The sequence below is a fragment of the Anguilla anguilla genome, chromosome 10, assembly GCF_013347855.1.
Source record: "Anguilla anguilla isolate fAngAng1 chromosome 10, fAngAng1.pri, whole genome shotgun sequence".
Taxonomy (NCBI): domain Eukaryota; kingdom Metazoa; phylum Chordata; class Actinopteri; order Anguilliformes; family Anguillidae; genus Anguilla; species Anguilla anguilla.
Window position 1 is genome coordinate 48,034,930 of NC_049210.1, and position 25,974 is coordinate 48,060,903.

Below are 25,974 nucleotides of genomic sequence, written 5' to 3' on the forward strand. Positions count from 1 at the left end.
GGGAGAAAGAGACACTTAGTGCAGCTCTTCCCTGTGTTCTCTTTCTGAACAGTCACCTCCCCCTAATGCTAAGTACCGTCCACCACCTCAACCCCACCTGGGTTAGGGCTCAAGTGCTAAGGTCACTAAAGCACCGATTCCAGGGGAGTCAGTTCAACATAAAGAAGAACTTCCCTTTGGAGACACATTTAAGAGCAAACACGATTCAATCAAACCAGACTTAAGTTCCTCCGGATTCAGTAAAACCAATATGGGGCTATTATTGTCACAAATAAAACAAGATTCACAAATAATTTTAATATCTTACAAAATAATAGGTTCACAGATAAAACATAATGAATCAACGCTCCTAATAACACTCAAATCATGCCCAATTTGTACTCTCCGGAATACCTCAGGAATAATTCATTTGGATTACTGTCTGTCTGTCTATCATTTGAGAATGTCTCTCTGTCAGATTATACTGTGTTTTTTGAAAACAGAGAGTACTGTGTGAAAAACCACCTGCAGACTATCCTGGTTTTCACATGTCCCAAACATTATGCAGCTCGCTCTATATGACCATGTACACACAGCAGAAGAGTAACACACCTCTCCACTCCCTCTCTCTCCCACTCTGCTCACTTCAGTGGGCTCCAAGAAAAGAGGACAGACAAAGAGAAAAGGAAATAGCTATTTATAGCTTTCTTTTTCCCCCTTTGTTCTCTTTTCTTGGTTCAGTGCGGATATTGGAATCCCCGGAATGTCTGATCGCCAAGTGGTACTGTACATGCGTCCTAGCAGCGTTCTGTTGCAGACTTGATTGATTGATTTCTCATTGACTGATGGAATGATTGTAATATATTATTGATTGATTGTAAAATGGCTGCTATGAATGGTTTCTAACTGACTGCTTGTAAAGTGAATGATATGATGCACCTAGGTTAACCTGCAGCCTGCAGTATCTATGTGCCTATTGAGGCGTGCTATACTACAGGGAGGCAGGGCCATCGCTAGTGGGGTGAAAAGTGGTGAAAATCTTAGGGGCCCAAAGCTTTGGGGGACCCACAGCAAAAAAAATTGAATTTGTTTTATTGAGAAATGAGGGCCCAGAGCAATATTCTTTCAGGGGGCCCATAATTCCCTGCTACGACCCTGTAGGGAGCCGGCCTGATGGAGAGTGAAATGTGCCGTTCGCATCCTTACCTGCAATTAAGTCATAAAGTCATAAAGTCTAGTTCTTCTTTTTTGAGTGTGTGGTTCAAGAAATACCATATTGATGCCCTTCTTGATGTTTGATATGTGTAGGCATATATATATATATATAGTAATTCTGTATGGCATTTTAGATTTCTGGAGAAGCGTGTTCCTGTTGATTAGTGCTCTGTTTTAGGCATAACCTCTGCACAAGTCTGAGGCCCATACATACTAAGTATTTAGATCTGAAATCCAATCCACTGAGCGAAAAAGAGCAGGTGACTGCGCCACCGGTGCTCAAAGCAGGGGCCCCTTTGTTAGACAATGGAACACATGCCGAAATTAAATGGCACTATCCTGCACCATGTTCACCTGAGTAAGATTATTTGCCTTACATTTTGTCAGTGAAAAAAAAAAACTCGTTCTGTCTCATTTATATAATAACGTAACACTTAGAATTTACATTACTACCCTACCCCATAACTAAATTTAATTTTACACATTCACATTGTTTTCTACTAGAGTTTACATGTTTTCACTCTGCCATGTCCATCTTACAGAACATAGAAAGTGTAACTAACCTATATAACAACCATAACAATGTATGCAAATTATTTTCGTATGTTTCATAAAAGAAATGACTGAGCTCATTTTTCCTTACCAAATTAAATATGTTGTCACACCTGTTACACATGCATTAACCGAGCAGTTTTTGTTATAAATATTTAAGTCTCTCCTGAGAGAACATAACCGCTATCTTCGAATAGCTGACAAGCAGTCGTTCTGTTGCTGCTGTACATGCATCTAACGTAATATTTTAAAGCTCCGTGTTTGTTCTGCATCATTTCGTTCGAATCAAAGCGATTCTGCTTTGGCTATTATGGTGAATACGCAAACCCGTCGTGTAACCAACTGGGACTCATAATTAACTCGATCGGCGCAAAGGGACTTTATTAATTACGTCTGATTGCTTGTAAGAGCGGTTTAGGATGCACAGCAGTGACCACACTGCTGCTCTCGGTCACCAACGCAAACTCTTGCGCACCCCCTGGTGCTTGCCAGTCTTCAAAACTTCTTTGTGTTGCCTGCTTTGCAGATTGTCTGCCTTGTCTCTCTGTGGTTGCTCATTATTCAGAGACAGACGGATCTCAGGTCATCTGCAGCTGCAGCATAAGAGAAGCAGGGAAGATGGCGATCACCCACTGAACCAGGCATACGCACGAGACATAACAACTTTTACTAAGATCGTATTCACTGGACGAAACCGTGAGTAAAATACTATTCCAAAATGTAAGCTCGTAGCTCTGTTAATGATCCACGAACAAACCGTCTTGATAGATCGACATGATCTGGATAACGTCCCTTTAGAACTAGGGTTTATCTATTTGCCTTTTTATTAGTTTGGGACCAGTCTTGGCGACTTTGGGGAGCGAGGGAGACAGACAGAAAGTGAAGGGGTGTAGCGCGTGCTGGCACCCAAACATGTAAAGTCAGCCAGATCGTGACCTTTATTTTTTTCCTACAAACCTTGTGCCGCCGGGCTTCTGGAATTTGGTGGCTGTGTAACACCACAGACATGGACCGTATTAACGCGCGGGTATTCGGGACAGTTTAATTTTGGGACATCAGAGGTTTTGCTCTCCCCTTTCGCTTTCATGTTCGTCGGCTTGGAAGGCGAAGCATTGCACATATATCGCTGTCCTCTCCTAGCACCAGGGCTAAAAAGCTGAGATACCATTAGCGACAATCCACTGCGCTGGTCCAAGTCAGGGCTCTTATTTAAAAAGCCCTGCCCCGGTTTTTTTTCTGCTCAGCAATATCCTAAACGTCTGGATTTGTATCTACTTTACCTTCTAGAATAAGGAAGATTTTAGGTTTATTGGAGAATTTCTTGATTTACAGTTTTAGTTATTTCATTGTCCCCTTTCTCATTCACCTTATGAATGCTGCTGCCAGCTGGTGCTTTGGATGTCTGTGCTGTCAATGCCCTGAAGTCAGGTATGTCATTGTGGGCTTCACCATAAAATGGAGGATGGCAGATCAGTCTCTTAGGAGAGCGAGCAGTCCCTCGGAATTCCTCACTCAAGAACAAAGGTTGACATTATTATTTAGCATATCTGCAGGCATTGGTTGTGCATTGACACAGATAACAGATGTTCATGTGTAGCTTTCCTTGCTGTATGAAGCCGTCACATTTAACTCCCCCCCCCCCCCCCCCCCCCCAAAAAAAAAGAAGAAAAGATGGTCTTGAAAATGAAAATAGATGCAGTGGAGCTTTGAGTCGGACTGTGACAGAGCTAAGCTGAGTGGTGGGATGGATGAGACAGGAATGTAAAGGCTTGATTATGCAGTAGTGGAGACAACGTGTTCGTAACGTGTTCTTAACGCGTTCTGAAACCTTGTACAGCTCAGGCTTCAGAAGCTGCAGAAGTTTAGTCCTGCACAGTGTGAAAGTTCATCAGCTGTGTGTGTAGCCACTGCTGTGAAATGTAGTGCGACTAATTAGTGTCTGGTGTTACTGAGGTATTCACTGAGACTGGAAACATGGTCCCACGGTTCTGGCTCATGAGATGTGCCTTCTGTTGCTCAAGAATGTTGGAGCAGTTTTTTTTAAGCTGCAGAATCTGGGTGTCATATATGTATGTGGTGATGGATTTTGGAATTTTGACTTAAACAAATAGTGCTTTTATTATATCAACGTCATAATTCAATTATATTAGTTTATTTTCCAGAACTCATATTGCCAAAATTAGTAATTTTTTATTAGTAATTATTTTACAAATATGGAAAATTTCTTAGTTGTTGTCTTCCCTATGCATTGCAAAGTTATAGCTGATTGAAATGTTTGATAACAGTGTAAGTTCTTTCATTTTTATACTTGGCAAATGTTTGTGTGCACTCTTTTAATACACCTGTATCAGCAGTGTCATCAGGGATAAAGAATTCTCTTTCTCTTCCAGCGAGGTTAGATAGTGAAATCTTGCTGACAGAGACACAGATAGGCAGTCATGCAACTTGGCTTGAGACAATATAAAATGGTGGAGTTTTTGTAACGTAAGGGTAAACTCTGGGGAAATGGGGTCTTAAAATGTTCAATGTTCTACACAGTTATGTGCTACTGTGCTCAAATGTGGTGGCTTTAATGTGTACATGGAAATAGATTTATTCTGTAAATTATAATAATTTTCCATATAATAATTTTCTGAAATTAAAAGAACAAAAATTCCTATAGAGCTCTGACATTTGCTGCAGGTGATCCACATATGAACTATCTTTAGCTCTGAAACTTTTTGGCTGAGCAATATACATTGCCTTCTTTCTTTGATTCACTCATATTTTACAGTATTTGGCACAGTGTTTGCACTGCTCTGCTGGTGGACTGAAGTGTAAAAAATGATTTGGTTGGCAGCATTAGTTTAGGAAAATATGTGTTGTCTGTACCCTCCCAAATGTGTGGAGGGCGTTACGTACGTCAACAATAGAGGGCTCTGAATACGAGTGGGTTTCCAAATTTATAAACTCCTCAAAAAAAGTTTGGAAATTTGTGTTTGGTCGATCATATCTCTGTTGTCAGTGTATTATTAGCATTGTATCTTATACCATTGGAAAGCCTGTTCATTTCCCTTTACAATGGTGTCCCATTTGTAAGGATCGTGCATTTGTGGGATGAGCAGCACAGCTGATTATGTGGGTGGGGTCCCAAGTGAAATGTGGCAAATTTCCCTGCCAATGTCAAACAGTGTATTCTCCTGTTGGTATTGACTCTATTGTTTTGAGTTGTTTGGGGGATTGGATGATTGAACTCTCTATCAGTAACAAGGAACAAACAAGACATATTGGTAATTTTACGCTTTATTCATTGAACAAACAAGGAGCCTCAGTAGCGGGTGGAAGAACCATACGCAGCCACAACAGCCTGGCACCTCCTCCTCATGCTGGCCACCAGCCTGGTCACGCGTTGCTGTGGGATGGCATTCCATTCCTCAACCAGGATTCGTCGCAGGTCAGCCAACGTGGTTGTGTTGGTCACTCTAGCACGCCCAAGCTGATCCCACAAGTGTTCAATTGGGTTGAGGTCTGGGCTGTTGGCAGGCCATTCCATTCAACCACTATGCTAATAATACAGTAACAACAGAGATATGATTGACCAAACACAAATTTCCAAACTTTTTTTGAGGAGTTTATAAAAGAAAAAAATGGTTGCAGAATGCGTAAATGACAGCCAATTTTTTAACTTTCCCAATTGCTCTGAATCAAACACAACTCCCAGCATGCATTTGATACTGTGTTACACACATTGGCAGGTAATCCTGGTGCTTTACCTGTACACTGCCAGAAGAGGGAACATCTAGATACTAAATATACCTTCTCATCGTTGAGAGTACATCTATCCCTCTATGCTGAAGTTGGTCTTACTGTAATTCTAAAGGTAGTGTCCTGTTATAACACTATGTTAACACTTGTTAACCAGACACATGTGGTTTATGATCCGATGCAGGCTGAGTTATTTCATTTATATGTTAGCACACTAGCTAGCTTTTTAGGAGTCTAAACACCTGTTGGACAAAGGCACCCTTGGGCCTGTCCTGCTGATGCTTTTCTATTCTTATTAGTGGATGCTACAAGCTAGTTGGTACACCAGCTACTATGAGTCCATTTCCTGAATATCCTCCTTCTACTCTAACGGTTTCTATAGGGAATGGTTAAAATAGGTTGCAGAAACCATTTGCAACAGCCTGGAGACTAATTTGAAAACCCAGATCAACACAAAAACCACTCTGTGCCTATTTATAAAAGCTTTAGCAACATCAACAGAGAATCCGTTATCTCAGGGGCCCGGAGTGTCAGCTGTGCAGTGCGTTTAATAAGTATTCACCACCCTTTTTTGCCACTGATCAAAAGAAAAATACTCTATAATGTGAAAGTGATTTCATATTGTATATGTAGGCTATATATAATTGTATATTTCTACACATTGGCACACTTCACGGTGATTACAGCCTTGAGTCTATTCAGATAACTCTCTATCAGTTTTGCAAATCTGGATACTGCAGATTTTGACCATTCTTCTTTGCAAACTTGCCCAAGCTCTGTAAGGTTGGATGGGGACTGTAAGTAAGCAGTAACTCTGAAGTCCTGCCACAAATTTTCAACTGGATTGAAGTCCAGGTTCTGCTACTCTAGGACATTGCCCTATTGGTTTTCAAGCCATTCCTGTGTGATTTTGGCTTTGTGTTTGGGGTCATTGTCTTGCATGAAGTTGAATCTTTTCCCAGGTCACAGTTCTCCTGCAGACTGCAGCAGGTTTTCCTCCAGGAGTTCCCTGCACTTTACTGACCTCATTTTGCCCTCAATCTTCATCAGCCTTCCACTTCTGCTGCAGAGAAAGTGTGGGGAAGTGGGGAAAGCGGCTCTGGAAACCCAGAGATAACCTGAGGTGTGTGTGTGCTTTGGTGTTGGGCAGCAAATCTGCATGGCACCAGCACCCCCTCTGGCTCAGAGGTCTGAGGACTTGTTACCTAACAGGTCCCTAAAGACTAGGAATCTAGTGGTAAAACTCAGAGGTCTCTTGCAAGTTGTACTGAGCTCTGAGTGAGGCAGGGGGCTCTGACTCTGAGACACACATACCACAGACCCCGTGCCACCGTCGCACTTTAGAACACACACCAGTCCTACTGGGCTGTTATGAGCTGGGTTCTCAGTATTTGTGAAGCTGCAGAAGAGTTGGAAAGGAAGATTCAGATGAGGTGAAAAGATGTTAGCTTATTTATGTACATAATCACCAGTTAATTCTGTGAAAGCAAATATGACCACATTTAATACCTCTAGCCGAACACAGGACAACATTCTGACTAGGGCTAATAAACAGGAAAGAGTGGGGGGTGGGGGGGGGGGGAGGCGGGCACCTGGGCCGGCCACCTGACTTGCTGTGATGCGTAGAAATGAAATGAGGTGGCCAATAACGGTGCCTCTGGCACCTGGGCTGGGCAAAGCCGTCATGAAGCAATGAACCCGACCCAGACAACACTCAGACAAACCTTTTAGTCCTGAACAGTTCTGGGCTCAAATTATGATGAATTTTTTAAAATTTTGAAAATTAAATCTTATGTCTGCAGTTTGAATTTTAAAGACAAATAGATCATTAATTATATCCACATTAATTTGTGACAAATCCAAAAAGTGTTATGCATTCATGTGGCCCAAAAGTGAATGAATCAAAGCCCGCTCTAAGATGACAAAGGTTGTGAATTAGAGGTGAAGCGAGAACACTACAGAGTTCCTGTACTGCAGTGTTGCCTGGATTCACAATGCTGAACTCATTTTCTGGATAGACAGCCCACTCTGCTGTGAGATGTTGTGTCGTCACTATGGGATCTGATAATACAGAGGAATGGGCTGTATTAAGTATTAGGGCTGGCTGGGTAATGTCAGGTAACCATCTGTTCTGCCCTGGTGGCTTTCTGCAAACTTGATGTGAGGGATCTCGGACATCCAACAGCAAATTATTATTTCACTGCTGGATTAACATAATATCATCGCCACACTGATGGAATTGTCAGGAAGTAAATTCAGCTTAGTGCCTTCTCTGTCAGCATTGCACATACTGTAATGCAAGTTTTAGTGTCGTAGTGTATTGTGATGATATTCAGATCTGTAGACTGGGGCAGCAGTAAACCTGGTGTCCTGCCTGCTTGCCTGATTGGTGAAGTAACCGACAACTCCTGCCAGCATCTTGGAGAGAGGAAAGGAGAACAGGAATCAGTTTGTGCAGAGAAAACGGACATGATGGCGCATAAAAATGGGCCTCCATTTTAAAAATAACATATCAGAGAGCACTATAAATAAGAGGCTCAGACTTTTAAGGGTTAATTGGGAAACTTGTCCCATTGTAGCAAAAACTTTTGCCTGAAAATTTCAATACTGGACAATTTCAATACCCCTTTCAGCTTTTAAGCTTTCCTTTTTAACCGGCTGAAACAGCCACCAAGTTTCTCTGTGAGTTGAAATTACACCAGGTTCAACTTGTACAGCTGCCATTTAAAAGATCTGCCCTAATCTGGTGAAGATCTGCCCTAATCTGGGGAAGGTCTGCCCTGACGTATTTTGAAGTGTGAATCACTCTGTACACACGGCATGCAGAGGAATCTTTCACATAATTGACTTTTTTAAAAACAACCTTTGTGTCCAGTTCAATGGGTATGCAGTCCAGAAAGTATTATGAGCATTTCTCATTAAGACATAATTTTTGCCTTCTCAAAATGTACAAGAAGAACGCTTTAGAAAAGGCGTTTGGGAGGCTCTCAACATGCATGTAACAAATGACATTAAAATGCCATGTAAGTCTCCCTGTTGAATGTACTGTACTCCATTCTGATAAAAATGGGTCCTCTGTGCATTTATTCATGCCCAAAGTTCAGATGGAACTTTCGAATTTAAAGTTGTATAGACTTGACTTTTTCATCTTGGTGTTGCCCCAACAAAGACTGCTCATTAAAAGGACTTCTGTTGGCTGTTCTCAGAAAGGCTTCCTGTGATTTTGTTAATGGTTCACCTAGTTTGGTTTCCTGCAGCAGAGTCAGTGCCACTGGATTTTTATTAAAATATTGAAATGTCAAGGAGGTCCTCAAATTAGGAAGGAAATGTGGTCTGCATGTATCTGATTTGTGGAAATTGCAAGAGGTGAATTGCTGCTTCATTAAAAAGGTGCAGGCTTGGCCAGGCCAGGAACGTAAAGACCTTTCATTTTCACAGCATGAAAAAGCCATAAAATGCGAGATTTACTGTTTTACTCTGTGCATGCCTGGTCTGCAATCTACTAGTCATTAACTTGTCTTAAGAAGAAGCAATTACACAGGATCTAATATTTTTAACCATAAAGTACTTTTCTGTTGATCTGATTTTCATGCCTGTGCAGTGACCCCCAAAATGTTTCACATCCTGGATTTAAAAAAAAAAACATTATAAGGCCATACAAAAATGATTACTAGTTTACCGGATTAACTCCCTGTAAAAATACAAATACAGACAGCTGAACACCCCAAAACACGGGCGCATGGGTGCTGTATATCGGAGTAGGTTTGAGGATGCACTGTGAGTGGATTCTCATTACAAGGGGCTTTTTGTGTCTCTAAAATCAAGCCTTGAATACTTCATTGATTGGAATCATGCGCATATTTTACTGTAGTTGTGTTTTAACATAGGCTGCTGTCACTTTCTAACTTTAATTCTGTTTGAGTTAATGACCAATCAAACCAGCAGTAATCGAAATCTCATAAGAACATTCACATTTTTTTTAATGCCTTGTTTTTTTTGCCTCTTTTGTGAACTGTTAGACCCTTCTTTTTAGCAAACACTGCACAGCTAAAACATGCCCCTTTGATTGACTTTGAGATTAGTGGAAAATGTAACTCCTTTTTGTTTACATGTTTTTGTATCAGGGAAAATAAGATTTTCATAAGATTTAATTTAGTATGCTGTATATGGTTTTATACCCATTTGGCTGATAGATCAGTAACTCTAAGATTTGCATCTGTGAGGTTGTGAGGTTCAGCAGTACTGACACATTTATGTTTGTTGACTGTTCACTGCACAAAGCGGACAAAACCTCCGCAGTTCTAAATCAGCTTAGTGATGGATTATTCAGAGGTCTCCCTTTCAGTCCATGCAGCTGCTGCCAGCGTGTTTGGATGGAGGGTGTGACTGACGACGAGGCCGCTCAGTACACAGTTGGTGTTTAAGATTTAAAAACTTGAGGAAGCTCTGGTATCTAGGGAGCTGAGTCAGAAGGCTTTGTCCTCTCTCGGGCTGGGTTCAAGCTGGCAGGTCCTTTTCATCCCCCACTCCTCAGGATCACAGTCAGCTTCAGATGTTTTCTGAGATCTGGAGAAGGAAAGTCAGACATGTTTTGCATTTTTAGCCCCTCTGGTGGAAGCCAGATGGCAGGTTTTATATGTTTCCCTGGTTATCCTGTTTAATGTATCAACCAATTCATCAGCTTTTTAAATTTCCAGGTTTTGTTCTAAATTGATTAGAGACATAATTATTGAATCATATTGGTCATATGCACATACCTCCTAGCAAGCAAACATTTTGCAGAAACTTTTCTCTAAAGGGAACTTTCAGAACATTTGGAAGAAGAAGATAGATTAATGTTTTGATATGTGTATGTGGAGTCTTATTGCATATCAATCTAACATTGTATCTTTGCTGGTACCAGTGCACTTTCACACATTTCATAAACATGTGTCTTATGCTATTTGACAGATGTAGAGATGGTCTTAAAATTTTTGTATCTCTCATTCAGGTGCAATGCCAAATAGCCAACATTGGACTGCATAGCTGAACACAGCTTGCATTTCAAATAGTCAAATATAAATAGCCTAAACAAAATATTTATTGCATCTGTGTTATGTGTTCATGCATTCGTATGTGCGGTGCATTCATGGCACCACCAAAATAGCACAATGTGGCCACGCTTAAACTGGCCTGGGTTGTTCAGCACCAAACTTGCAGCAGGTCTACTGGTGACACACACCCGGTTGTGCTGTGTAAGCCATATTGACACAAACGGGTTTACTGTGGAGCACGAAACTGCTGAACTACTGCATTTGGAGGAGACAAAACTAGCACTGTGGCTGCCCACTGCTCCTAAGTAACTAGGATGGGTCAAATGCAGAGGACAAATTACCCCACGGGGTTCAATAAAAGTAGCCTATATCTTACCTTACCTAAGTTCCCCTTGCACTCTGGGGCAGTGGTGCTTGCATTGTCACCAGTATAGGGCCCTCAATCTCAGTTTTGGAGCTTGTTTACACTGAAGCCTGCATTCACAGACATTCACTCAGAAGCTAAAGTTTGCATAAAGTTTTATTTTGTGCCAGCATTGATAGAGCAGGTACTGCTGCTTAATTAGCTGGTTTGCTCTATGTTTTGCTCTATGTTTTGCTGTTAGATATCCTCCCCAAAAGTGGTCATGATTATTTTAGCTTAATGAAGCATGTTAATGTTCTCCTTAAATAATGTGTTTAGAAAGCCCACTCAAACTCCTGACTTCAGCCTTTCTTGCCTCACAGCTACTCCTGGGATACTCCTCAGTGATGGAGGTGCTTCAGTGTGATGGCTGTGACTTCCGTGCGGAGTCCTGTGATGATCTAAAAACGCACATCCAGGATGTCCATACGTCTGTCCTGCTGGGTGTCCATACGTCTGTCCTGCTGGGTGTCCATACGTCTGTCCTGCAGGGTGTCCATACGTCTGTCCTGCAGGGTGTCCATACGGACTTCCAGCAGCCCACAGTGGGTGGAGAGCAGGCCCACCCGTGGTCCAGCTCCACCTCACTCAACTCCCTCAGCCAGGCTGAGGAGGAGGAAGACCCGGCTGCTCGGAATGAAGATGAATCACCAAATGAGCTAACTGGTATGGGCTTAGCCGTGGTGTGGGTTATTAATGGGATTTAATCAATCAATTTTTATAGTAATTTTAGTACAGTCATTTTGTGCTTAAATTGCAGTATTGTTTGCGGGCTTGATGTACGTTTGGAATTATGATTTATCATTATTTTTGAAGATTTACAAATAACTTGTATTTCCTTAAATACTTGGGCTTTTAGCCAAAAACATATTTGTTATAATATGTGTTATTTTTTATTTCAGGGATTCATTCCTTTGACATGGACAGTGGAGATGTGTCCAGCTCTAACCAAATGATCAGCAACCAATCAATGAAACAATCTTCTAAGTCGGCCAGTCAGTTTTTCCAGTGCAAATTTTGTATCCGTTACTTCAGATCAAAACCTCTCCTCTATGAACACACCAGGAAAGTACATGGCATTATAGAAGGTGCTTTGCTCAGTGAAAGGAAGTCACTACCTCCACAGGCTTCTGAGGAATGCAGTTACAGCATCCTCATGCAGGATGGATTTGAAAAGGTGTTTTCCTGCCAGTATTGCACATATAAATCTCCACGAAGAGCCAGAATTCTGAAACACCAAAAGATTTACCACAAGAGCAACTTGCTAGAATCTCCAGGGTCTCCATCAGAGTCTAGCATAGTGTCCTCTTCCGTAATACATCCCTCTCAGGAACCCTACTGTGATCTGCCAGAAGAAGTGAGGCAGCGGAGTATCTTAGAATCAATGGTTAAACCTCTGACTAAATCCAGGGGAAACTTCTCATGTGAGTGGTGCAGCTACCAAACTGTTAGACGTGAGCGCTGGTGTGATCACATGATGAAAAAGCATCGCAGCATGGTGAAGATCATTTCATCATTCAAGCAGTTGCAGGATGAAGGGGGTGAGGAGGCTTCCTCTAAACGCGACTCTCCTTCCTCACCTAGGAGTCTTCCCAGCTCCAACTTGATATTGAAGAATTCGAGCAGCACTGAATATTCCTCATCTTACACATCAGGCTACACAGAATCTGCTGGTAGCACAATTTTTAGGTACACTTCTGAACCAGTGCATAAGTCTCAGCCATATTCACAAGTGAAATCAAATATGTCAAACAGTACAGAATCCTCAGTTTTGTCTGAAAGAGGAGACTTTGAAAAGGCAGATTCAGGCATGGATTTGGAGATAAATGATTCTAGAAGTAGCTCAGATGATGAACTAAAGGTTCTTAATGTCAATAGCACTAGTTCTCTCCTTGCTGAAGGTTCCACTAAGCAGCAGCTGTCTGAAGAAGATAACAAAATGCTAGAAAAAGAAGGAATACCATTTAGGAAGTACATGAACAGGTTCCAATGCCCTTTTTGTTCTTTTCTTACCACACATCGTCAAAGTATCTCCCGTCACATTGAGAACATCCATCTCTCTGGCAAGACGACTGTATACAAATGTGATGAGTGCCATTTCCTTTGCACCAGTCAGCTCAGGTTAGCTGCTCATAAGAAGTGTCACATGGAGACTTCCTCAGAGTGGGAACCTGGGGACATACAAAATGAAAACCCGGCAGGTCAGAGTGAGGAGCCGATGAATGGAGTCAATGGCAGTGGCAAAGTTATTGATAAAAAGTCCAGAACATCAGCTGAGCTCAGTGAACAGAATCCTTACTGCTGCACACTCTGCAGCTTTTCCACAACCTCACTGAAAGGTCTGCGTGATCACCAACAACAGAAGCATACCTGCTGCCAAGAGGTGAAAGTAACTGCTGTTGAAGAATCATCTACTGAGCAACATGACTCTGAGCTAGAAACATACAGTCCTTCCAACTATCTACAAAAAACTCAAATGTCAATTCTTGGGTTTTCTTCCAAAAAAGCAGTCAAAACAGCTAGAAAGTCTATCAATGATGTACCTCTGGATCTGTCTCCGCTTAAAAAGAGAACAAGAATAGATGAAATTGCCACCAACCTGCAGACGAAGATCAGTCAAAGCAAACAGCAGGTGGACACAATGATAAATCTGGAAGACATTGATGATGTGGAGGAAGTGAATGGAAGTTGTGTTGAGATGGGAGAAGCTGGGCAAGATGAATGGCAGCTGAGGAAGCCTAGCGGGTTCCACAGGCAGCGCGTCCATTTGAGAGAGCTGGAGGATCCTGAAGAGGGCATTATAGGGAAGGAAAAGCACACCCCTCAGCAAAAATTTAGCCCCAGTAATGTTCCCATCCAGCCAACTTCGGACAGTGAAGAAAATGTAGATGAGTATTGTGTTTCTGCTGAATCTAAAGGTCTGCAAGATCAAACTGACCAGGACAGCCAAGACGATTTTCAAGAGGGGCCTGGGACACTTTTTTACTGCAAGCACTGTGAATACCATAACAAGTCAGCCCGTAGTGTGAGTACACATTATCAGAGAATGCACCCCTACATAAAGTTTAGCTTTAGATACATCTTAGATCCAGAGGATCAGAGTGCTGTCTTCCGTTGCTTGGAGTGTTATGTTGAATATACAACCTTTGATGACCTTAATCAGCACTACGGGGAGCATCACCCTGAAGCCATTAATGTCCTAAACTTAAATCAGCCTGATTTGGTGTACAAGTGCCGTTTCTGTCTATACACCAGTCCAAATGTTCGTAGCTTGATGCCTCATTACCAAAGAATGCACCCAACAGTTAAAATAAACAATGCAATGATATTTTCTAGTTATATCGTTGAACAGCCTGAAAAAGAACTGTCTGAGTCCCAAACATTGAGGGAAATTTTAAACTCTGGTCCGAATAATTTTGCCTATTCCACTTCTACACCCAGATCCTCAGCACAGTCTAGTCCTGTTCATAGTAAAACACCGGAATCATGCCAGGAACATGCTGTTCTTAAAGAATCCATGTTCAACAATGTTGTAGTCTATGACTGTGACATCTGCTCCTTTTCCAGTCCAAACATGCATTCTGTCCTGGTTCACTACCAGAAATCACACCCACAGCAAAAAGCCTCTTACATACGCATCCAAAAATCCATGAGGGAAGTTGATAAATGTCAGACTTCAGGTACTACAACATGTGACAGTAACACACATAGTGCTCCAAAAATATCTAATGCAAGTCCATTGGGAATAGGTGATGAAATGTATCACTGCAAACATTGTGTATATAGCAACCGGTCAGTGGTTGGTGTGCTTGTTCATTATCAAAAGAGGCATCCGGAAGTAAAGGTGACTGCTAAATATATCAAACATGCACCTCCTACCCCTGGTGTACTGAAATTAATGGAAGACTTACAGCTTGTACTGCCAAAGCAGTTTTTAAAACCATTCAACAACAAAGTAATAGATTCCTCCAGCTCATCCGTCTCTAGGTCTGGTGGAGGCAAGGAAGAGGTAGAGATGCTGTTTTTCTGTCAGCACTGTGACTATGGAAATCGCACAGTGAAAGGGGTCTTGATTCATTGTCAGAAAAAGCACAGGGATGTAAAGGCAAATGCTGATTTGGTTCGCAGACACACTGCTGTGGTCCGTAGCCAACGAGAGAAAGCTCCGCTGACCCGTTCTGGCAGTGCGTCCATCACCTCCTGTGCTCCTGATTTAGAGAAAATGAGGCCCCTTCGATCGCTGAGGTGTCGGCTCTGCCCTTACACGTCTCCGTATGTTTATGCTTTGAGAAAGCACCTGAAGAAGGATCATCCCACCTTGAAGGCCGCAGCCATAACCATTTTACAGTGGGCTTATCAAGACGGCGTACTGCAGGCAGGCTATCACTGTGAATGGTGCATCTATTCCCATTCAGAACCAAATGGATTGCTCATGCATTACCAAAGACGTCACCCTGAGCACAATGTTGACTATGCGTACATGGCCGCCAAACTGTGGGCAGGCCCTGACAGCCCTGCCTCACCACCACAGGGAAGCTCAGACACCAAGCGCTACCAATGCAGAAACTGTGACTTTGAGGCTAGCTCTGTCTGGGACATCACAAACCACTACCACGCTGTTCACCCCTGGGCCATCAAAGCAGATGAGTCCATACTCCTGGATATCATCAAAGGTAGCCAATCATCAGGAACGACGCAAACTCAAGTGTCTGAAGTTCATGTTGCTTTGTCCAACCAGTTTGATAGTTACGCCTGTAAGCACAGTGCAGAGACATTAGATGTAGGACCTCCTCCAGAAACAGTCACTCGTCTTTCCTTTGCTAGTACCTCTATTTCATATAATCCGTTTAAGTGTAATGTGTGTTATTCTGAATATAACAGCCTTCATGGTCTCCTGACTCATTATGGGAAGAAACATCCAGGCATGAAAGTCAAAGCTGTTGATTTTGCGCAAGAAACTGACCCAGGTTCCGTTTACAAGTGTCGGCACTGCCCTTACGCGAACTCTCGTATTCACGGAGTTCTAACACACTACCAGAAAAAGCATCCATTGATCAAAGTCACTGCTGAAGACTTTGCAGATGATATTGAACAAATGATTAACAATAATGAAGCTGAAGAGAAAGGCAAAACGCAGAGACAGGGATATGGTGCCTACAGGTGCAAAATATGCCCATACACTCATGGAACATTGGAAAAGTTGAAAATTCATTATGAGAAATATCACAATCACCCAGAATGGGAAGAATTCAAGTCTTCAAGCATGCAGTTTTCTGACAGTAAAGAGGAAAGGCTGCCAGAATGTAGCTCCATGAGTGTAGAAGAAGTGAATGACTTTCAGTCCGCACTTGCTCAATTCCCCATTATCAAGGGTGAAAAACATGCTGTATTTAGATGTCAGCTTTGCAAATACTTCTGCTCTACCAGGAAGGGAATAGCTCGCCACTACCGCATTAAGCATAACAGTGCTCGAGCGCAACCTGAGGGAACAAACAGCGTTTTTAAGTGTGCCCTCTGTTCCTATACAAATACTTTACGCAAAGGGCTGGCGGCCCACTACCAGAAGCGCCATGACATCGATGCGTACTACACTCATTGCTTGGCAGCCTCCAAAGCTCTTTGTGAGAAGCCAAGCGAGGCCATTGCTCCTGAGACCTCCCGAGGAGAAGGCCCTTCACTGAGTGAGGAGATCAGACTTCCTGTAGAAAGGAGGAAGTGTTCTCTGTGTTCCTTCCAGACCTTCAGCCAGAAGAGCATAATTTCCCATTATAATAAGCACCACCCTGGGGTGTTTCCCAAGAGGCAGCACCCCAGCAAGCTTGGGTGCTATTTCACCATGGTCTACACCAAAGAGCCCGAACACCTGACAGATGCTGAAAAGAACAAACAGATAGAGGAGTGTCCTGAGAAAGAGAAAGTGAATGTGGCGGAATGGCTGCCATTCAAATGTGTTAAATGCTTTAAGCTGTCCTTCAACACTGCGGAGTTGCTCTGCATGCACTATAATGACTATCACAGCAAGCACTTCAAGCGAGACTTCACTACATTTCCAAGCCCTGCTCAGGATCACATGGACTGTTACAAGTGTGCCCAATGTGACACTGATCTTATGGACCTGCTAGAACTCAGCGCCCACCTGACCAATCACAACGAAGAATTCTGGAAGCAAGCAAATCAGCAGGAGAGGAGGGAGCAAGAGGAGGGGACAGAACAGCTGGAGAGTAACACTGAGAAGGTGGGTGTTGCTTAGAAAATGTTTTGATGAAACATTTCAAAATAATTTTTCCGTACTTTGTCCTGGTTTTGCAATAATCATGACTTTTGTACATGCACAAGGGTTGGCTTTCTGAATTATTAAAATCTTTTTTATATACATATATATTAATATAAATTTTTTTGGAGGAAACCAGGGAAAATAAACTGAGTTTTCTTTCTTCCAACAATATCCCAATGAAGCCCAAGTGCATATTCATTTAAATTTTTTCCATTTTATTTGATATTTTGCCATTTTCTCCATCAGCTGGGCAACCACACAAATGAAGGGTCAGTTGGCTACAGGTGTAACTTCTGTATGGAGGTGCACTCGACTCTGAGGGCAATCTGCAGCCACCTGAGGACACACGTCCCCGATGGAGAGATCCAGGCGGGGCGTGTGAAGGTAATTATATTTATGAGAGTACAATCTGAGACGTTTCATATCCCAAATTTTGGTATAAAAACCAATGTGAGTTTTATTTTAAATCCCCTAAAATAAATCCACTAAATGTGATATGCAAATAGTTGACCCTAAACTATGCTTTAAAACTAAAATTATCTTTTAAACTACGGCCATCTACGGCCAGCAGAACGTGTTGCCTAATATTTAGTTTCAGTATCAAGGTAAAGAATGTTAACATAAAGGAAATAAAAATTATGATTCAGAGGCAAACCGATCTCAGAAAACAAAAATATGCAATTTGAAAGAGGCACAATTTAATGGCATAACTGCGCTTTTTATTTAAATTTTAATTACTGTTTTCTGAATAGAGTTACAAATTGCTGTTGTCTGTCCAGAGTTTTATTTCTTTCTGAGGGTCTCAGCAAAGATAAATCATTACCTTGTAGGTTGGGGAAGTTTCCAGGTTTATGGAAATGTATGCCTGGCACAGAAAGTCTGGTGATTCTCTTGAAAAAGTGATTAATTTCCACTGGATTCTCTGGTTTCTGCTCCTGCCAAAATGTTCACATGTAACTAATTACTTATTATACATATAAAATCTATGTAATCTGTCTATTTTTAGCAGGAAGTCGCAGAAGGTCCCGTTTCTGGCCCAGCTGAGGTGGTTAATGGGGACTTGCCGGAGGTGGAGACTTTGGCATCAGGGTTGAGGTCACTTCTGTCCCAGGCAGCTGTTCCCCGGGGGCGTGTGGATGTGCAGAGGGGGCGTGTGGATGTGCAGAGGGGGCGTGTGGACGGAGGGGTGATGAAGCCAGCGGGGGGTCACCCCTGCAGCCAGTGCGACCGTGTGCTCGTGTCCAAGCAGGGTCTTCGGTCTCACGAGAGGAGCCACTCCTCTACCCTCTCCCCCCAGGGCCGGCACAGCTGCCTGTTCTGCCACTTCAGTTCTCCCTTCAGGCACACGTAAGCATGCCAGCTGACCCCCCCCCCCCCAACCCAGCTATAAAAACAGCACATGCTGCGAGTTTGAGATCTGCTTGTGATTGTCAGCCTCTGGTTATCCTGAGGTTAGGCATCAGAAGTGGCTCATGCAGTCCTGGGTCCTGTGGCCTGGGGCCATTTAGAATTGTGTCAGCACTGGGGGGGTGGGGGGTGCTGGGGGGGGAGAGGGGGGGTGCACTGACTCCAGTAGTGTCAGCATAGGAGGAAGGGCTTTGTCCAGGTGTGTGTCTGCGATCCACCTTAGATGTCAGTCAGGGTTGGTGCAGCCGCCCCTCAGAGGGCGAGCGGACATCTTGCTGAAACGCTGAGTCGGCTGAGTTTGCATATTTTGGGGGAAACTTGCCCGTCTCCCCCTCCCAATTACAGGAGGGTGTCGCATTGAAGGGCAGATCAAACGATGGTGCTGGGACTTGTAAACTGCTGGGAAAACAGTTTTTAACTTGTTTGGGTTTCCAGGGTACCACGACTGCTGGAACTGCATCAGAATAATAAATGTTTATGTATATATTGAGTTTTTCTTGTGACCAAAATAAAATTGCACTAGATGATCAATAGTGAGATTATACTGTTTACAGTTTTATTTCACCAGAGCCCAGGCTGAATACTCAGCCATGTTTCAGCCTCAGGTGTGTTCAGTCCCTGGAGAACCCTTTACAGGGCCTGTATCTCTGCATCAGAACCTCAGGCTCTCACACGAGCCCTTTCCCTTAGTCATGTACAATAATGTCATCATAATAATAATTATAATCACTGTCACAGTTATGATTATAATGATACAAGCAATAATAATAAGATGAAACCACGGTGACACGACCCAGGCTCGTCTGAATCATGTCACTGTAAGATTCCAGATGGAGCAAAAAGAAACAAAATATGAAAATGGACTGGACATTAATTACAATCATGCTGCTGCATTCTCTGAGTCATAAAAGAGCTGCTAGTCAATGATTTTAGGCAAGAGTAAAAATTACTGCTAAATCATAAATCACTGGGAAATTTTATAGTTTAGTGCAAATTTTTAAATTTATTATATGTGGTTGAATGTAAAGTACTATAATATCTTTTCATATAGCCATCTGGATTTATACCTTAAATATAAAAAACATTTTTACAACAGAAATATTATATATCTTTTATAAAATCTGAACAGCAGTTTTAGAGTGCAGCTCCTAAATGTATGGACTACAGGAGGAACGGGCGTGGGGCACACAGACTGACGTGCTTCAACGCTTCTGCGTCTTCATAAGTTATGTAGAAGATATGTAAAAGTCTTTTACATAACGCTGATGAAGACGCAGTAGCATTAAAACGCATCAGTCTAATCATCAATTTAATTAATGTTAAACCCAGAAACATACAGTCCAAAAACAATTGCAAATTAAAAAGCCTCCCTCACCAAGATGAATCGTTTCCTGTGTACCTCCACAGCCTGGACCGACATGTTCAGGCTCAGCACGGCCTCCACAAGCCTTTCCAGTGCCAGCTGTGCTCCTTCCAGTCTGCTTCCCTGAGCCCGCTCAGAAACCACCTACAGAAAGCACATGCCGGTGAGAACGTCTTTCTAATGTCCACCAAAAACCTGCACATTTACGCCAGGTTACGTACTATTTGAAGTTAATTTTTACAAATAAACTATTGGAGTGAGTTGTCTTTAAACATATTATTAATGTGACCCATAAATTAGACTTGCATATGAATTTAGTTCAGTTTACTACTGTCTGTCGTGTGCTTGGGAAGAGGAATTGCAGACAGATTCCAGTGAGATTAGTCTCTTCTCACTGAGAGCCGTTCATGGATGATGAGATTTATCTGTACACTGATTCCTTCATTTTTGAGACAATCAACATTTTTTTCTTTTCCATCATATTTTACTAGATTTCTGTGTGGGAAAATAGCACTGGCTAGAATCAATCACTCAAAGTTCTCATAATAGTTTGAATCGATTCAGAGTAACACTTTTAATAAGTAATACTTTCAATTGTGTTGAAGATGTATACTGGTGACAGTCATGCTTTTCAGCATTGCCATGATTTAAATGAACTCATTCATTGTATTTTCATCTCTATTGTGGTGTTAAAAGGAACTTTTATGGTGTGAAATTTTGACACGTTTCAAGTGCAGAATGGAGAGTTTTGTGTGGATTTCATCGCTGCTGGTGTATGTTTGGTTTGTTGATCCTGACTCAGGAGGAAACACATACAGGTGCCTGTCCTGCCCCTTCTCCACCCTGACCATCAGCCAACTGAAGAGCCATTCCCTGGAGGCCCACCAGGAGGAGCTCACACTCCCAGACCTCCGGGCTGCCTCACAGACGGCCCCTCTTTCCCAGAGCGTGACCCTGGACTGTGAGAAGAGCCTCACTGTGCTGGAATCTGAGGGTGAGTACGCTCCTGCTCCTCTTCATAAGGAGACCGTTACTTACTAACACATACACACCAGCCCTAGCAGAACAGGAAGAATTTGATTAAAGAAATGACAGCGCTTAGTTTACCTGCCGATGATCCACTCAGGTAAAAATCTTTGTTTTGGGAGCGTTAATATTATGCTATTATGCTAATATTATAACACTACCATGTAACACTCCCAAAAAAAAGATTTTTATAAACAAAAAAAATAAAAATAAAAAACTAAACATTTTTAGCAAATGTTCCAGCGCTTCAGTGTTAGTATTACCACCCTCTAGCTGCCCTGCCTCACTGGAATCCAAGCAGAAAATACATTTTCAGACTAAAATGTCAAAATATCCAAATTTCCAAATAAATATAGTATATTTCTTACCTAATTTATTCTGTCTTCTGCAGAATCTGAGCCACCGGATGTCCAGCGCCAGCTTGATCACTACCAGCTGGGGGCTTGCACTGGTGCTTCCATCAGCCCCCCCACTCCCAGCAGACCCCCCACCCCCAGAAGCCCCCCCGCCCCCAGTAGCCTCCCTGCCCCGCCCGAGGCCGAGCCGCGCCCTGGGGGCGTGCTCAGCTGCCAGCTGTGTGACTTCAGGTCAGGCTACATACAGAGCCTGCGCAGACACTACCGAGATCGCCATGGCGGCAGGAAGCTCTTCAAGTGCAAGGACTGCCCTTTTTTCACCTGCTACAGGTGAGAGGGGTGGCTTTAATAAGCAGCGTACAGCACAGGCGATGGGATGGTCCTCTTCCTTATTTTCCCTTGAGCAAGTCGCTTAGTCTGCAATGAAAGCTCGTCTGATATCAAATTAGAAGCACTGGATTAGTGTCTCTGCTGAGAAAATAAATATGAAATACTGAATGTTTTTTGTCATTGGTTGAGGGATTTTACAAAACTGCAAACTTTACCAAATTGTCAGATGGTATGCTGTGGCTTCTCAGACAAATTGGCATATTTCCTTTAATTTGAGCTGGTGAGAATATAACTCAGTACTCAGTGCTGTTGCTCTCTGAGACCCTGCCTGTGTTTCAGTGCTCAGTGCTCAGTACACAGTGCTCAGTGCTGTTGCTCTCTGAGACCCTGCCTGTGTTTCAGTGCTCAGTGCTCAGTACACAGTGCTCAGTGCTGTTGCTCTCTGAGGCCCTGCCTGTGTTTCAGTGCTCAGTGCTCAGTACACAGTGCTCAGTGCTGTTGCTCTCTGAGACCCTGCCTGTGTTTCAGTGCTCAGTACACAGTGCTCAGTGCTGTTGCTCTCTGAGACCCTGCCTGTGTTTCTCAGGCCAGCCTTCAGCCTGCATGTGGGGGCGGGGCACCCCAGCGTCCCTGAGGAGAACCCCAAAGACCTGCGCTGCCCCCTCTGCCTGTACCACACCAAATACAAGGGCAGTATGATCGACCACATCGTCCTGCACCGGGGTGAGTCACCATATCTAATGTTAGTTACGCTAGGAACTGACGAGAGGAATTTCAGCCAAGCTCCTGAGACGCCCCCCTGCTCTGGCTTGCACTGATCATTTTGAAATTTGTTTTTTTAACTTTATGTAATTACGTCCATGTCCATTTACGAGTCTCCCAGATGGTGATCATGCCAGAGAGCTGATCTGTCAGGTTACTATTTCCTCAGTGCTAATGCGAACTTTAGGGGATCACAAGTATGAACTTATCCAGCTAGCACACGTTCCTCGCTGACGCATGCACCTGCCTGCTTGCCCGTCTCCAGAGGAACGCGTGGTGCCCCTGGAGGTACGCCGCTCCAAGCTGTCCCGCCACCTGCAGGGCGTGGTGTTCCGCTGCCACAGGTGCACCTTCACCTGTTCCCGTGACGACACGCTGCAGCTCCACGCCCGCAAACACCACGAGCTCAAGCCTTACAAGTGCGAGCTCTGCTTCTATGACAGCAAGCGGTGCCAAGACCTGGAGACACACCTGAGCAGTGAGCACAAGGTCAGACCTTTTCCTCATGTCAGAAAGCTAAGATTATTTTACTGGCATTATGGGATACAACTAGGAAAACACACTGCACAGTCTTTGTGCTGAACTTGTCTCTGTTCTGAAATGCATGTCCTGTTCTCTTGCAGGTGATGCGGAACTTTGAGCTGGTAGGCCGGGTCAATCTAGACCAGCTGGAGGCCTCCAAGGGTCAGCCGGTAAGTCTAAGCTCTGCTGAAGACGAAGAGGAGGAGGAGGATCATGAGGAAGCTAAGAAAGAAAAACAGGAAGAGGAGCTGTCTGAGCAAAAAGGTAAGCTGGCCACCACAAGGACAAGGAGTGTAGCACAGTGGGTAAGGAACTGGGCTTGTAACCGAAAGGTCGCAGGTTCGATTCCTGGGTAAGGACACTGCCGTTGTACCCTTGAGCAAGGTACTTAACCGAAATTGCTTCAGTATATATCCAGCTGTATAAATGGATACAATGTAAATGCTATGTAAAAGTTGTGTAAGTCGCTCTGGATAAGAGCCTCTGCTAAATGCCTGTAATGTAATGTAATGTAACAAGGAAGACCCCCCAAACCTTCTGCTCTTTAGTCTAACCGTGGCTCTTCCTCAGAACCCCCGGGGTCTCCATGCAGCCGGGCGTCAGCATGCAGCGAGAAGCCTTTTCGCTGTGAGTTCTGTGGTCGCGTCTTTGCCCGCGGGACGGAGTGGGAGCGCCACGTCCTCCGCCATGGCATGTGAGTCTGTCTCCCACTCTCAGGCTGTGGAGGAGAAAACAGACAGGAAACTCTTCTCTCGGTCACTCTTTATTTACCACTTTACGCGCTACGCTTAAAGAAGGGCACTCTTTCTGTACTCCTAATGTCTCCTAATTTATTGTACTTCCACTATTCAAGCTTCTGGTGGTTGACAGTGACAGTAATTTGTGCTCTTCCATTGTTTCTGTAATACCAGGACTGCAGCCGCCCGGGAGGTGGAGCGCGAGCGAGTGGCTGATGCTCCGGCACGCTCTGGCGTCTCTCTGGTGGCTGTGCCGGCGGAAGGGGACTTCCTGGGCAGCACCGTAAAGCCGGAGAGCCAGGATACCCCAGGCCGAGCCAAAATCGAACCCTTGGACAAGGATGAGGAAATGACCAAAAATTATACCTCAGACATGGCTGAGCACTGCAGAAAGACAAACAACTCACTGTAGGCCTCTTTAAATGTACAATGAAACTAAGAAATCATCTCAAACCAACAAAGCTGGAACATCTGTTTTAGGCATTGAATGATAATCCCTGGTGCATCCCACACATACTTTTATTATTTTCATTTTTGGAGTGCTGAATCTTGGAATGATTTGGTCCCCTGGAACAGATGTTAATATATTTGTAGCCAATAGTGAACAGTGCTGCAATGCCCTTGTTCAAGTCAAACCTTCAGTCTGTTATTACAGTAGGAAAGAGGAGTTTGTGGAGATCCCATCCACTTAGATAATAAAGTATTTGTAACTGTGTTTTCCTCAATTTTGTACTTGTCTGTTAACTACAGAAAGGTGTGTAAATACTGTGTGTAGCCCTTAATTTCACCAAATCTTACCTGTGAAGGCAAGGGATTAGGACTGGGCGATGTCTAATCTTCAGTATTATTTTCGCTATCATACTTGGATACACCAAAACATGTCAGTGATCTGACCCAAATGATTAGTAGGTTTCATACGATTTTATCGGTTTGGTTTTAAATTTGTGTTTGTGTTTCCTTGAGGACTGGTTTCTTCATGGTTTATATACATATAGAGGTTTCTCACCTGTTTTTCTGCTGCTTTCGGACACCCCAGTGCTTATTTACTTTATATTATTATCCCGAGACTATGTGTGGTCAGGAAAAGGTAACGGCGCACAAATTGGGATGTTTACTCAACAAAAGGATTGTTCTTTAACTTGCATATAATTAGTCAAAGACAGAAAGCTTTGTCCGTGTATTAAATCACCAGATGATTGCTCTAAACAGGTTTACATAAAATGTCAAGTTCTGAAAAAAAGAATATAACAAAGAATGTAAAGGTCATACTGGATACGGTGTGTCCAGACATCTACTGTACCTCCAGTAAGAAACTGTTGTTTATTATTTTGCTGTTTATTGTACTGACATGAGAAACTCAAGAACAGTGCACTTTGATAAAGTGCAGCTGATACACACTGTAATTGACAACAGAATCAGTAGTACTGTGAACTTCCATGTAAAATAGTGGGATTAAAAATGCAAGTTTGAGGTTTATTAATACAAAAAAAACATTATTGTTAACCTACATTGTTTCTAATTTGACTAATGAAAGTTATCTGAGGTTATATGTATTAAAGGTAGCTGCTCAAATACCCTAAAGCCTTAACATGAATTAATAGCTCTTGTTTGATCATTTAGCAGTTGATTTAAATATTTTTTCCCCAATGTCAGTAGGATCAATAAGCAAAAAAAATTAAGAATTATCACAATGAAAAAAACCTACTCTGAGCCATTATAAACACAGATAAACTGATTTTTTAAAAACTGGCTTGGAAGCCCAAACCGAAAAATATTTGTCAAATATAACTTCTCTTTCAGTTATTTTCTTATAAAAAGGATAATGCACTGCATCTATTCAAAGGTATTGTATTGTGTCTGAATAAGAAATGCCCTCGTTTGTGTAAAAAATAAATGTAAAAATCAGAGGGCCAATTGTCAGTTGGTCCCTTAACCTTTTTGCGCCTTTGTTTCCCTAACAAAAGAAAACCCAGCTTTTTTAAACTAAGAACCGAAAAACTGTTTGAGATAGCACTGCAGCTGTTTTCTTTAATGTGTATGTTTCTACAGTTTTGTGTTGAAGTTCTGTCATAGTTTGTCCCCATCTGATGTTTTCTCCTGTGAAAGTATGATTCATAAAGGTGGATTGTAATGTTGCTTAGAATGGTTGTTTACACTTTTATGTTTTAAATGTATTTTTATTTCTGGATACATTGTATATATTGTAATTCATCTGTCTTTTTTTACTTGTTGATAAAGTTATCTGATAACATAACTTTCAAATGGTTGTCA

At 42.7% G+C, this 25,974-nt stretch overlaps 1 protein-coding gene across 2 annotated transcripts; it reads left to right on the forward strand.

Moving 5' to 3' along the window:
• The first annotated feature begins 1,988 nt into the window (after window positions 1-1,988).
• On the forward strand, window positions 1,989-25,957 carry LOC118237586 (zinc finger protein 462-like). Of its 2 annotated transcripts, none has more exons than XM_035436485.1 (13): window positions 1,989-2,442; window positions 11,250-11,592; window positions 11,829-17,161; window positions 17,447-17,584; window positions 18,210-18,547; window positions 20,015-20,133; window positions 20,773-20,964; window positions 21,388-21,682; window positions 22,269-22,405; window positions 22,710-22,933; window positions 23,068-23,230; window positions 23,537-23,660; window positions 23,878-25,957. In XM_035436485.1, exons 2-13 carry the CDS (start codon window positions 11,274-11,276, stop codon window positions 24,113-24,115), a joined length of 7,620 nt encoding a protein of 2,539 aa, XP_035292376.1. In that variant the 5' UTR covers window positions 1,989-2,442; window positions 11,250-11,273; the 3' UTR covers window positions 24,116-25,957. The 2 variants fall into 2 exon arrangements, with proteins under 2 accessions (XP_035292376.1, XP_035292375.1); XM_035436484.1 differs by having other exon boundaries at window positions 1,990-2,442; window positions 18,207-18,547.
• The last annotated feature ends 17 nt before the right edge of the window (window positions 25,958-25,974 follow it).

Bases quoted from the DNA above. Each gene is read 5' to 3' on its own strand.
- LOC118237586 (XM_035436484.1), top strand. From the start codon at position 11,274: ATGGAGGTGCTTCAGTGTGATGGCTGTGACTTCCGTGCGGAGTCCTGT. The intron at 20,965-21,387 runs GTGAGTACGCTC...TGTCTTCTGCAG, and splicing joins CACTGTGCTGGAATCTGAGG to AATCTGAGCCACCGGATGTC. The intron at 21,683-22,268 runs GTGAGAGGGGTG...TGTGTTTCTCAG, and splicing joins CCTTTTTTCACCTGCTACAG to GCCAGCCTTCAGCCTGCATG.